At 46.3% G+C, this 14,765-nt stretch overlaps 1 protein-coding gene across 2 annotated transcripts in view; it reads right to left on the reverse strand.

Moving 5' to 3' along the window:
- Window positions 1-14,765, reverse strand: part of TTF1 (transcription termination factor 1) — a 52,924-nt gene that overhangs the window by 15,682 nt on the left and 22,477 nt on the right. For both annotated transcript variants that reach the window (XM_069237110.1, XM_069237108.1), the window contains exons 9-10: window positions 4,960-5,025; window positions 881-966 (exon numbers count right to left, since the gene is read on the reverse strand). In XM_069237110.1, coding sequence (XP_069093211.1) covers window positions 881-966; window positions 4,960-5,025 — 152 coding nt within the window. The remainder of the gene's footprint in view (window positions 1-880; window positions 967-4,959; window positions 5,026-14,765) is intronic.

Below are 14,765 nucleotides of genomic sequence, written 5' to 3' on the forward strand. Positions count from 1 at the left end.
AGGTACTGCTTTATTTGAAACTGATTACATCTGTAAACATGTTTTGAGACTTTGAAACATTGCTTCACCAGGGATAGGAATTATTCTTGAAATTATTTTGAATCAACAAATCACACGTAATAGCACATCAATCTTCTGGGACATCCTGGTTAGTGACTAATTTCATAGAATTCAGAACTCTGCATTTCTGAAAGGTTTTGTACAACTCATGGAGTTCAGTGTAAGAGTGCATGGCGACTGCGGGATACCCAGCTACCTAGCACCTCAAGTTATAGGTAATGTGTGCTGCAGTATGTCTTGGGTGGGAGGCCAGGCTGAACAGGTCACACATTTGCCTCCTTCGCCTGGCAGGGTTACAGGGACGAAGGCGGCTCATTCAGCTCTTGCATTACTGCTATCTTCTGCTGTGGCATGGTTGCTTTCCAGTCACATTCTGCTGGGTCACAGTGTGGCGAGTGGTGTTTGTAAACCACAGAGAACGAGCGGCTCGCGTTATCCCCAGCAGTCCCTCTTCTAACAACCCCCACCTCCCAGCACCAAAATGGTTATGAACAAGGACGACAATGGCCCGAAGGCAAGAACAGGGACTGCAGACATTGAAACGCGTTTCTACTGTCGCCATTGTTGTGCTTTTGAAGATTTCAAGTTCAGTGTCCCTTGGAACAGAATAAACAAGGACATGTCTACGTATCAGCACTTTCTTGCTCACTTCTTCTAAAGTCAACGCCTGTTCTCACCTGTGTCCCCCCTGCCCACTGACACTGCTTCGCAGTCAGCGGTCTAGAGGAGATTCTTGGACTTAAGCAATAAAGGCCCAATTTAAAGTAGTCTCATGCAAGGACATGCTTCAAGAACCTTCAAAGCAGCTGCCAAGACCAACCTGGAAATGTTTTTGTGTGCCACGCGGGAACATTACGCGCCTTCAACCTGTAGAACCTCGCCTGCACATACGCTGGAGGGACGTCACTAAAAGAAGTCGATATGGAAAAGAATTAACATCCCAGTCCTGAAGAAGAACAAAATAAAATAAACAACAAGTATATAATGGCATATTGCCCATGATAACATTTACGACCTGCATTATGAACGCCAACTGCGCCAGTGTATCCTGATAACTGTTCGTTGTCGCCCAATCTTGGAACAGTTCACTTTACAGCGTGTGAATAACCCCTTACTATACTGTAAAGGATGATTTAAGCTGGCCAATGCCAATTACCGGTTTTACAATAAAGAGGCTCGATGAAAGAGGTCTATACCAGCTGTGATACAGCCAGACACTTGCAAAAAAAAAAAAATTATATAGGGCTTGGAAACACATCTTTCGCTCGGGATTTTGCAAACCAAAGTTACATTTTTCTGCAAATGTCCTGGGGCCTCTTCCACTGCAAATGTGTATGTTCAAGAAGTCAGTGAAGCAGCATTTAGCTGTCAGTCGGTTAAAACCCCCCCAAAAATAAAATCAAAATATTTAAAGAGAATTTTTTTTACTTTGGCAATGGGTTGGATAGGGAGAAGAATGTGCAGGTTTGCCTCATTCCCTAGTTATTTACTCTTAAGACATTATATTGAACTAGATGTCTGTATTTTAGTTTCATATAAAATGGACTCTGAATTTCAAGTTCTGCTGAAAATGTGATGCTTATGTACATCTGTATTGTATGTGTACTGTATCTATTTTAATGAATCAATTATAGTAACTGTTAAGTTGCCAGGGCAACTTTGCTATGCAGTAAAGTTTTGATTTATAGAAGAATTTTGTACTGCATTGGAGGTGCATCTTACAACCTTTGATAATGTGAAAATGTCACAATGCAAGAGGGCAATGATATAAACCTGCGCATCCATTATCACACATGCAAATGTATGCTTTATAAAGCTATGACCATTTTGATTTAAATTTAGATCCCTATGTTGGAGCAGTAAACTAAAAAATATAACAAGCATTTGCAATGCAATAGGTTTTGCATTTGCTGGAGTTGGAACTATTGGTGTCATAAATATATAACAGGACTTTTTTTGCCACATAAATTGGTCAACCCTTTGGCATAATTCGGTCCTTTCGCCATATAATTCCAGTGGCTCTACATATAACTAAAGGGCTAGCAGGTCTACTGGAATACTATTTCAAACAAAGGCCTTAAAACACAAACTACTCCCAGCTGCAAAACAAAAGTTCCAGCCATAAGAGACCTCAAGAAAACGGTGGGAGGTGTTATTATTTTGGGGTCCCCACTAACCTAGTGTGGGGACCCAGAGATGATCTAGACAGACAGATTAGGTTGTGTTGTGGTGAACATTTTGAAGGTGGTCCCATTGTCCTAGGACCACCACATGCGGAGTTATTAGCAAAAATGTTTTGTAAAAGGAATGTCCTGCAAAGCATTATGGGTCGAGTTTCAGAGTGCCGCGAATATTGTAGCATGTTGACTGTAATGCTCAGAACAGCCACTAGAGGACACCACAATAAAAATAGCGTTTCTAAGAACCATGTTCATGTAACCACACTTAGCCTCTAAAGGACATAACCACATGAAAACAGAATGGCAGAAAGTAATGCAGTGCAAGCATATATTTAGCCCTTAGAGGATGTAGTGCATTACACATTTTCAGGGTTATCAGGCACACTGCAATGATATTACAAACAAGGCCCTTAAAATACAAACTACTCCCAGCTATAAAATAAAGATTCCAGTCATGAGGAAGCTCAAAAAGACACTGAATGGTGGGGGTTTGGGGAGGATAAGAGGGGGGGGGGGAGAGTCCCCAGTAACCTAGTGTGGGGACCCAGTGATGATCTGGAAAGAAAGATCACATTGTGGTGAATGTTTTGAAGGTGGTCCCATTGTCCTAGAACCACCACAGGCTGAGTTATGAGCAAAAATGTTTTGTAAAAGGAATGCCCTGCAAAGTACTACGGGGCGAGTTTCCAAGTGCTGCGAATATTGTAGAATGTTGACTGTAATGTTCAGAACAGCCCCTAAAGGACACCATGATAAAAATAGCATTTGTTAGAAACATGGTCATGTAACCATATAGTTAGCCCCTAGAGGGCAAAACTGCATGAAAACAGAATGGCAGAAAATAATGCACTGCAAGCATATATTTAGCCCCTAGACGGCATAGTGCATTACACATTTTCAAGCCTAGAAGGCCTACTACAATGATATTGCAAACAAGGCCTTTAAAATACAAACTACTCTCAGCTGTAAAACAAAAGTTCCAGCCACGAGAGAGCTTAAAAAGACACTGAATGGTGGGAGGGGTTATTATTTTGTGGTCCCCACTAACCTAGTGTGGGGACACAGATATCCCCTAAACAGAAAGAGCTTGTCGTGCTGAACAGTTTGGTGGTGGTCCCAATCTCCAAGACCACCAAAGGCTGAGTTATGTGCAAAAATGATTTGTAAAAAGAATTCCCCACAAAGCATTATGGGGCGAGCTTCCTGGAGTGCAGTGAACATTGTAGTATTGTCTCTCCCGCTGTGCCGTGAGAGTCGCTTTGATGATTTCTGTGTTTTTATTTAGGTAAAGCATTTACCACTGACAAAGGTTTTTTCAAAGCCATGAAGCATGAAGGGGAGAGACAAAAGCAAAATTGAAATGACTCAAATTAAGTAACAGTGTGAACAACGAGGTGAGTGCTCCAATACCGCCAATGACGTTTGCGCTGTTCGCGCTCAAAGAGCTATGGAGTGTGAAAGGGAGCAACAAAAGAAAAAAAGTAGTTCATCCTCCCGAAAGTATATCGGACATCGTGCAATAATCCATGTAATAGGGTCAGTCTGCAAGGCGTAACAAAAGATCCTCAAGTCGGAACAAACAAAGTATTTACCAATTACATCTAGGGATTGTTGAGAGGCAAGCCCACAATTTAATGAAAGTGATGGGCGTGAGATGGATGTGGTTAAAGCCCAGAGAATAGATTACAACCGGTTGAAAAGTAGCACTTGTGCACTGCTATGTTTGACCTAAAAAGTGCATCAAAAAGCATGGGCCAGTAGCAATTTGTAGCTGCCGGGTCTTCCAATAAATGAAGGGAAAAAAAAAAATCGTAAATAACACCTTTGGCGTGGCGGGTGAGGGAATGAAGATGAGTGGTCAGAGCAGGTGGAGGTTTTGGAGGGAAGGTGCTTAAATAAAGAAATCTCTGAGCATGACGTGGAGGGTCTGCTGGAGCACCAGCAATGGATGAAGTTTGGGGACATTTGTGGGTAGAGAGGTGAGAGGGGACCATTATAAGGGAGAGCAAGCAAGAATACACATGGGCTCCCACGGAAGAAAAAGCTAAAACGTATTTCCCTGATGGAGGATACAGGTCAACCAGACAACATAGTGGAAAAGATGCTATGATCCAGGGGGAAGGACAAAACACAACAAGATGAAGGGTAGCCATTAAATAAGATGCAAACAAATGATACCGATAAGAAAGCAAATCAATGAAAGCCGCAATGTAAGTAATAGTATTGTTAACAATAGGTCTTTCGATAACAGACCGCTGAAGCTGTCCGTAGGCGAAACGTAAAAACACTTGTCATGTGTGTAATTACATATCGTACTTTCACATGTTAAACTGCAACAGAAACTTTGGGTGGTTTCATCAGGATTGCACACCAACAATTTAGAAGTCACAATGCCTCATGTATGCCCAAGGTTTCCACATATGGGGTAAAAATAAGGGACCTTTATACTCCACTAGGTCCATAGTGGACGCATAATACTTGTTGTGCTGTATAAAATATACGTCCATCCTTCGTACAGAATACGATCCATCTTCTAGTCACTTTAGACTTGTTGACCAGCATACTGCAAGAGCGTAGCCTATATGTGACACGCAGTGAAGGGGCTTTATTGCTCTAAGTAGTGAATATAGTGTGACAAAATACTGACTGAGCAGTCGAAGAGTGAATAGCTATTCAGTACCCTCTATGTGAATGACATTATAGAAGATATATATATTACCCTATGCATTCTGCCAGCTCCTCCCAGTTCAGCTCACTGCTGTCTTCCACCCGCGACTCGTACAACCTTGTAAAAGAAGGGATGACATTCAGAAAAAGGCAAACACTGGAAAAAGCAGTAAACAGCTGCCACATTTTGCAGGGTTTGATTTAGAAATGTACCGCAGACCCCTCACCAGAGTAACAATTTTATCTTGTAAGTCAACATTGTACAACTACATTTGAAAATACAGGCGAGCATATAACCACACCATAAGCGTCATGAGGACGTTTAAAAAACAACTCACCATTTTACACAGGACGCTTGTATCAATCTGGCGTACTGCCTCTGGAAAACCAGTTTATTCTTGGTACTTTTAAAGTATTAAGAAGAGATACTTGGCAAAAGTGTTGGCCCCACGGATGAGTATCTATTATTCATGAGCTCTGTAATCTCTGGATTTATACTGACTGTAATAAACAGATAAATCATGTGCAAAATTAATGTTATTCTTGTTCTATGCAGTCCATTTTAGATCCTCCGGAAACTGCAATAGGGCACTTAACTCTGAATACCTGCTCTGCCCTAACTTGAGTAGCAGTCGTGTTCTGTGCCTCAGAGAGGGACATATTCAGCAGATGGACTCTCTTGTAATTGTAGAAAAACGTGTGGCAACACTTTGGTCAGTATCCATGAGTAGATCAACATCATTTCTGAGAGTTTTCAGATATTTCCATTCCTTGGACGTAGAAAATATCTGTCTGAAATCTGCTACAGAGCTGCCAGCATGAGCCTCTGGGGCACTTAAAAAGCGAGGTTGGTCTACTAAAGTGAGGTGAGGTGAGGGTGGCCCTTAGCAGCTGCTTCTCCAGCTACAACATTCTGCATGTGAGAACTGACCCCACTAAGCCTACTCGACTTACCGGCTGATGTGGACAAGGAGTGGAGAAGTCAAAGTCCAGTACAACACCATTAACAAGTTTGCAAAAGAGTATGGATGTCCAGCCGGATGTGTGTGGTAACAGGACAATTTACAAAATAAAGGAATGAAGAAATCATATACAACATAATACAGAAAACAAACTGGCAATAACAATTTCAACTATAATCTCAAAATGAAACCGGTTATCCCTGAGGAAATACAGGGGTAATGCAATTTAGGAAACAAAGCACAAAGACCCCTGTAACACACACTCAATGTTCCTGAAGTTCTAATGCTTATGAAGCTTGGGACATAGCTGGCAAGGGAAAGACACACATCCAACGCAGAGCAGTATGGGACCAGTAAGACTGTAAGAGTACTCGCAAACTACTATTGTTGACAAACAATGGCAGGAACTGACAGAACACTAACAAAAGGTAGGTTATGATGTTCCCTCAATGTAAATCAAGTCTTTTGGAAGGAACATTCAGTATTCATGGCCCTCATGAGTTGTGAACAGCTACACCAGCCCACATACAAGCAGCAATACAACTTAAATGGCCATGTATGTGGTACCTGCTTCTCCGGTTTTGCCCAGGTTTGTAGAAATTATAGAAAAGTGGTAGACATCTTCTGGCCAACAGCGATGGGGGCAAACTCATCAGCATACACGGCTCAGCAAAGACCACAAATGTCTCTCTGGTAAAGGCTAGCTGGTTAGTTAACCTGCTGCTGGACGACTATAACCAAAATAGAATTGGTGCAGGTAGGATGTGCCCACCCGGGAGTGTCACCACTCAGCAGTAGCATGCTGGAAGAGCAGTGAATCTTTAAGCAGCCTCTGATGTACTATTCAAGAGACTTCAGCTGATGTTTGCAAACATCTGCTGTCATTGCGGTGGTCAATCTGTCCGCCTAAGGTCCCAAGTAGGGTGTAGAGCAGACTTCAAAGTTCTGGATCCAATATCTGTTCTCCTTAGGCTGACTGAGAACCATTACACAGGCAAGGAAGCAAGGAGGAACTCGACCACATCCAGCGCCACACTCAAGACACACTGACAGTGTCCACAAAAGACCGGCACAAAGGAAGTTCAGTGACACTATATTCACAAAGCCAGGCATATGTTTATTGCCATGTAGTGCCTGCTTGCATTTTAAAAGTTCAGTCAATTGGGCATGTAGAAAAGTCACTCTTTTTGGCATGGTTACCCCCACTTTTTGCCTGCTGTCAATATGCTTTGACTGTTTTCACTGGGATCCTGTTAACCAGGACCCCAGTGATTGTGCTCGCTCCCTCCAAATTTTGTTTCCTAGGACTTTGCACACCACACAATTGGCATACTGGTGCCCCCATAAAAGTCCCTAGTATATGGTACATAGGTACCCGGTCATTGGGGCCCCAGGGGTTACCTACGGGCTGCAGCATGTATTGGGCCACCCATGGGAGCCCATGCAAAATGTGTCTGCAGGCCTGCCATTGCAGCTTGCGTGAAAAGGTGCATGCACCCTTTCACCACAGGTCACTGCACCAGGTCACTGTAAGTCACCCCTACGGTAGGCCCCCCTAGCCCAGAGGGCAGGGTGCAGGTACCTGTAAATGGAGGCACCCCTGCATGAGCAGAGGTGGCCCTACGAACTCCAGCTCCAGTACTCCATTACTAGACTTTGTAAGTGCAGGGAAGCCATTTTACCTGTGTACTGGACACAGGTCACGGGACCTGTGTCCAGCTACATAATGGTAGCTCCGAACCTGGGCACGTTTGGTATCAAACACGTCGGAATCATACTCCAATACTGTTGCCAATATTGGCTGTATGATTCCATGCACTCTGGGGTCTCCTTAGAGGACCCCCAGCATTGCTCCTACCAGTCTTTTGGGTTTCCGGGCAGTCTGCGCTGCTGCCACCCCTCAGACAGGTTTCTGCCCTCCTGCTGCTCGACAAGCTGCAGAACAAAGGATTTCCTGTGGGAAAGGGAGGTAACAGCCTCTCACTTGGAAACAGGTGTTACATGGCTGGGGAGGGGCAGCCTCCCAAGCCACCGGTATGCTTTGAAGGGCACATTTGGTGCCCTCCTTTCATAAACCGGTTTGCACCAGACCAGGGACCCCAGTCTCTGCTCTGGTGTTAAACTGGACAAAAGAAAGGGGAGTGACCACTCTCCTGTCCATAACCACCCCAAGGGTGGTGCCAAGAGCTCCTCCAGGTGGCTACTTGATTCTGCCATCTTGAATCCAAGGTGGGCAGAGGCCCCCGGGAGCATATGAGTGGCCAGGTCAGGTAGGTGATGTCACAGCCCCTTCCTGATAGGTGGTCACCAAGCTAGGTGTCCAATCCCCCTTACTGGGCTTCAGATTCAACGTGCAAGATTCCAGCAGGACTCATCTGCATCGTGTACTTCATCTTCTGACCACTCGAACCACAACTGGACTCTACAGGAACCAACAATCTGCAACTCCAGTGAAGACTCTGCTTTGTAACATAGTTTCTCCGGCTCCTTCCAGCAACTGCAACATTTTCCCGGCTGTGCATCCTCGGAGGTTGACAAGACTCCAGTCTTCACCAAGAAATAAGAAGGAATCTCCCTTGGAGTGAAGGAGTCACTCCCCTGCATTTTGGGCACCAACTGCAACAACAACTGACTGCGTGGATCTTCTCTCCTCCGGAGCTGCATGGATCCTGCATCACAGGTGGTGGTCTGGAGAGGGCCCCTTGGTTTTCTCTGCCAGCTGTCCAACGTGGGAGACGGTAAGCCCTTGCCTCTCCTTGCAGGACAGTACCCCTGTGCACCGCGACTTTTGAAGCTACCAAGGCTTGTTTGTTCCTCCTCCAAGGGATCTTCAGGCTTCGTGTAGCCCCGGACCCCAGCAATTCTTCCTGCCAAGCACAGTCTCCTCTCTGCTGCTCCAGCGACGTGAGACTCCTCTTCAGGTGTGCTGAGTGGGTCTCACTGTGACTGCTGTGCCTGTTGCCAGTAGGCTGCCTGTGGGGGCTGCCTCCTCTTGTGACTCTCCAGACTGCGGAGGTTCACCCCAGACTCCTCTCCTTGGGTCGAGTCCCCTGGGCCTTGCTGGTCCTCTTCAGTCTTGCAACTCGTCTTCCTCTTCTTTAGCATTTGTCAAGGCTTGTTGGTGGCCTTCCTGCACCACTGACCCACTGCAACCCGACAGCTGACGTGAGACACCGACTGCGTCACTTCAGGTACTCCTCTTCATCTCCTGTGTTGCACAGCTGGTCTTCATCCCACATTCATCTGGTCCTGAATCCACAGAAGGGTGGGTAGTGGCTTCTTCCACAACCTGACACTTCATTACAAACTGGACTTAGTCCCCTTCCTTTGCAGGTCCTATTCTGCCAGAATCCACCTTTGGGTTCCCCCAGTCTTGTTTGGGCCTTGCACAATCCTTTTCCAAAGTCCTCCTATTGGGTTTGGGGAAAACCAGGTACTTACCTCCGCTTTCCTGGTCGCTGGTGGAGGAGGGGGAGGAATGGGGGGGGTCACTCTGGTACTCACCTCTTGGGGTTTGTAGTTCCTCTAGCTCCCCTCTACCGATTCCACATCCTTGGGTGGGGGACTATATCTCACATTCCACTTATTTAGTATATGGTTTGGCCCTCCCCTAGGGCCCACACTGTTTACCTATATTTTTGCCAATGCTTATTGCTTTCTATGATCTTTACTGATTGCTAATGTGTATATAAGTGTGTTTACGTAACTCCAGTTGGGAGATTGACTGCACACAACTCCTTGGGTGTCATTTGGCACCCAAAAACCAGTGTCACTGCCTAGGATTTATGCAGTGCGTATGAAGGGGGGTGGGGCGGGGGGGATTTACTTCTGGTGACTATACAGTCTGACTGGTCAAGCACTATTCAGCGAATCATGCAACTGCTTTTTCCAAGGATCTTCTGTTGTAATTTGAGCCATAATAAGGCAATACTGAGGAGACACCGACGCATGAACACACTGATAGCAATCTCAACCCTCCTACACAAGGTTACAGCATGCAAGGTCACATGGACAAAAAGAACAGCGTAAATGGTTAAAGTTAGCAGCAGGGGTGGCCAAGAGGAATGTGGCCAGGGCGTGGGGGGGCCTGGCTTCGGCTGGGAGCGGAGGATTGGGTGGCAGATATGGACTGGTGCTGTAGGTCAGAGGGGGAAGTTTACCAAAGTAGGGGTTGTCCCATGAAGTGGGAGGAGGTATGGGGCTGAGGAACGCCACTCAGGGCTTGTAAAGAGAAGGGGGGAAACAGGAGGAAGGGGAGGAGGCTAAAAAGGGTAGCGAGACAGGAACATTTAGCTTGGGGGGAGGGCAGGGATAGGAAATGTGGTAGGGCGGGTCCTGCCTTCAAAGCTACTGAGAAGACTTACTACTCAGTCACACCTGTTCACCAGATGTAATTTCATGTCTCCGTAGTGTATACTGTATGTCGTGCGGCGTCCCCCAGTCCACGCCTGCAACCTATTTTTCCAGGCTACCACAAAGAGCTGAGCCCCGCCCCTCCCCCCACCCCTTTAGCCCGAGTTCCAGTGGACCAACGGCATCCCTACCTGCCTGAGCATCTCAAGGACTGAGCCACCCTATGGGTTCGCCCGGACTGGCACCCCAGTCCCTACTTGCTGGCTCTTTGTCAGGGGACCATTTTCACATTGAAATCAACGGGGCATCAGATGTTGAAAAGCACCTCTGCACCCAGATGCATTACGTGCCCCTTGAGGTGATCTGTTGGCACTGCCTCAGACCTTGCCCCATACTTACCCTAAGTCCAGAAGATTGGTCCTGTAAGTCCCTGCTAAGTACCCGTATGCAGTATTTGTCTTTTCCCATAGGATAACATTACTGCATTAGAGTCAATACAAGTGTATTTTCTGCATTCGTCTGAACTGCTAACTTAACAAGTTTCTTCTTGAGTGTGACTCCGATTTATAGACACTGTGTGTGTTCAACAAATGCTCAACACTGCCTCTGATAAGCCTAAACAGCTCACCCATATTACCACAAAATACAGCATTGAGGGTTATTATTTTTTAGCCTCTATCTACCAACAAGGGTCGTCTGCACTATCTGCACAGTGTGCACCTACCCTGCATAGACAGCCAGCGTCCTACAGAGTGCTACACAGGGTCAAAGGCAAGCCCAAAGTCAGCAAGCGATACAAGAGGCAGCTGGTTTGTGAACTGTTAATGCATTGTGATGTAGTATTCCTTAAAGAGGTGCATCTTCAGCTCTTTCCTAAACTGGAGCAGGGTTGGGGTAGTCCCAATGGTTAAGGGAATGCTGGTTCAGGCCTTGGCATCATTAAAATCACCTAGTTGAACAAGTTTCTGGCACAGACCATATAGCTACAGATTCCTCACTTTGTGAGTATTCCCCAGGCATCAAACTGGAGCTAGGAACTTGTTTGTGTACCTCAGCATGCCGGATGGTGGCAATGTGTGCCTTCGCACAGACAGTTTCACTATTGAAATGGTGTACGGGGCCTATAAAGATGCCACTTCCACGCAATGACATCAGTTTCTTTTTAGACTGTTGGTGCCTCCAGACGTTCAGCCCAAAAGCACATTGCTAGACCAGAGTACAGATTCCTACACTTGGAATCCTATTAATGGATAGACTTGAATCCCAGAACAGAGAGGATTGGTGAGGAGTCTGTGGCTAGAGTCTCTACGACTAACAGCGCTACCGAAGGAAAGTAACTCTTTAGAATAGATAGCAAAGTAGTACCTAAGAAAGGAGGGCTGAGGCTGGACTCGCACAAGGATGTCCTACAGAACCAAGTGGGCAGAGTGCCCTTCTCAGTGGACTTGGCTGTCCAGCTGTGCTTTGTGAACGTATGGAGTGACGTCCACAGAGCCGCATGGCAAAAGTCTAGGCCAAGGACCCTGTGTGCTAATACAGTGGTAGCAGCTTTGGCCTTGGTGGAATGGGCACGCAAGCCTTCAGAGGCTGTTTCTTCGCCAGTGTGTAACAGATCGTGGTAGAGAGCACGATCCAGAGTGAGAAGGTTGGTTTCAGAACAGTCGTGCCTTTTTTCACTCCTGCGATCCCCACAAAGAGCTGAACGTACACGCAGTGGTCTTTGTTGCAATTGATGTAAAAGCTGAGCGCTCAATTAGGATCCAAGCAATGGAGCATCTCCCCCCCTCCTTAGATGGGCAATGTGGAGCACAGAATGCTGGCAGAGATGAACTGGCTGACGTGGAACAGTGTCACAACTTTTGGGAGAAAAGATGCCCTAAAGTGGTGGTGTATTGGGGCGGGGGGGGGATGAACACACAAGGCCTGAAGCTCACTCAAATGCAGTACTAAAGCGACCAGGAACACAGTTTTAATGGTGAGAAGCCGTAAGGGACAACTGTGGAGTGGACTGGAAGGAGTACACATTAGATATGCGAGGACAAGTTTAAGCTCCAATTGGGGCATCAAAAATTGAGATGGGGGAAACGGGTGTTACAGCCCTTTCAGAAAACACATGACAACAGGTGATTTAAATAAAAAGTGCTGGTCACGCAACCGTAAAAAAGCAGTGCCCACAGCAAACATCAGATGGTTTGGCCTGGAGTGGGTCATCCTGGAGCTGCTGCTGCTTCAGACCACAAGTTTGTTCCAAGGACAGGCGTATAGAGTTTTTGTTGAGGGACACCTGGCTGCCAAGATGACATCAACCACCTAAGGAGCAAGATCGAAGGTATTCAGCTATCGCCGCTCAATCTCCACACATGCAGGTGGAGACTGTGAAGGCCTGGATGGAGAACCCAATCGTTCTGTATGACAGCAGATCCTCCCACTGGGGCAGACTGATCGTAGCACAGATGCTAAAGCCCAGTAGTTCTGGATACCATACTCTGTGCCCAGTCCAGAACCTGTAGGACAACTTGGGCCCATTCTGTCCTGATCTTCTTGAGAACTCAGGGCAGGAGTGGAATCAGCAGAAAGGCATACAGGAGTCCTGAGTTCCACTAGAGGTGGAACGTGTCTCAGAGGGAAAGACGCCTTAGAAACTCCAATGCACAGAAGCATTGACACTGAGCATTCTCAGCAGTGGTGAAGAGACTGAAGCAAGTTTCTCCCCATTCGCGAAAGAGACCTTGCACCAATCTCTGGTTGTAACTGTCACTCATGATCTGCTAGGTGCTGATGGCAGAATATGCCCGCTTTGGCATTCAGGGAGCCCGCCACGTGGTTCACCACCAGGAAGATACCTTAATGGTCCAGCATTTCCAGAAGTACATGGCCAGGGTCCATGACTCAACCTCACCCTTTTTACTTGCAGTACCACATGGCAGTGGTGTTGTAGAAAATTCGGAAAATAGCTGACAAAAAGCAGTCACGATTAACAAGAGAAAACCAGGATCCATGTCTAGTGGCACCAAAAGGAACTGACATCAGCAGACATAAGTGGCACCTCTATAGGCCCTGCGTGTCATTTCCATGGCAGAATGGCATCAGTTGTGAGCTACATGGCGCCACCTCCCTGTGCGCTGAGGTGCTATGAAAAGGTTTCCAGATCCAGTCTGACGCCCGGGGAACATTCAAAAGGTGAGAAATCCAAAGCTAGAAGTCTCTGCCAGAATAACACTGGTTACAATGATCCTGGAGTCAACTCATCCAGTTCCTCAAATGAAGACTACACCGGCCCAGGCAAGAACACAGTCAAAGCCTCGAGCTTAGAAATGTAGAATGCTGGAAGCCATAATTGGCTCAGACTTTGAAGTAATTGGGAATCCCTTTATTATCCCTCGCACTACAAATGACAACTGAGGGACAATCTTCTTCCACCACGCTGCTTCGATGAAAGACTTTCTTTACACTGATCCTCAGAATGCCAGTGGATTGGATCCTCCTGCTTAACTTTAGCTGGAGTGCCCTGCTCACCCTCCTACACAGAATCTGCCTTTGTTCCAAGTAGCTTTATGCAGCTGCCACATTGGAGCAGAAGTTTTTTAGTCTGTGTGACTCAGAGCGATCTGGGAGGAGACGAGTTTCATCTGCAAGCAGGATCGCCAGCAGACATGTAATAGCAACGGCTCAAGAATCTCAGTTTACTGGGGTCAGATTTCCTTATAAAGTCCCATCCTAGATTGTTTGGCCGTCTTTGGGCTTTAAAGGTAAGATGAGGAAAGCTAAGGGAGCGGTGGATTCAAGAAGAATGTGATGGTAGCTAATGTAATAAATAAGAGAACTGAGGTTGCCATAGTCAATGCGCGACAAAGATGGAGTAATGTGTTGCTTTAATGGGGCCACTGGTGGCTATTTGTGGGCCACAGGTAGGAGACACGAATGGAAGGTAGCAGAGACTAGGGTGTACCCAGATTACACACACTCACCTAAACACAAGGACAGCAATATTTGACAAATGCAATGCTGGTGCTTTGTCATTTGAAGACGCGCTGAACATCCACTGTTGGGGATTTTAAAATGTATTTGCTATACAGTGGTTTCATGTGATGGTTGATTGCATGTTGGGTCTTTTCACTCTCACAGAAAGGCTTGTTGACTGGGTTTAGCTCTATGGAAACTGTTTATAAATTTATTTAAATTCATACAGAAAGTCATAAATTATAAAAATACAGGTCCCCTGTGTTTACACAATAAATCAAATTTGTATAACGTGTACAGCTGGAGTAAAACAATGCTAATTATACCGAAGCAGCATGGCACCTGGGCCTCAGCCTGGGTTCACATACTCCGCCAGCATACCGGACAGACCCATTTTTAGTCTCCATATCTTAATCGTGTACGCGCCAGCCAAGACGAGCCATTCCCTCCTCCCCGGCTATCCTCTCAATTTTGGGGGCATCTTCTGGCTCTGTGCACCTCCCTCACGACCAGGGCGCAGTAACTCATTCTCATCTTCCACATTTTAACGGCTGGGGTCTCTCTAGAGCCCCATCGTCGGGTA

The sequence above is a fragment of the Pleurodeles waltl genome, chromosome 6 (genome assembly GCF_031143425.1).
Source record: "Pleurodeles waltl isolate 20211129_DDA chromosome 6, aPleWal1.hap1.20221129, whole genome shotgun sequence".
NCBI lineage: Eukaryota > Metazoa > Chordata > Amphibia > Caudata > Salamandridae > Pleurodeles > Pleurodeles waltl.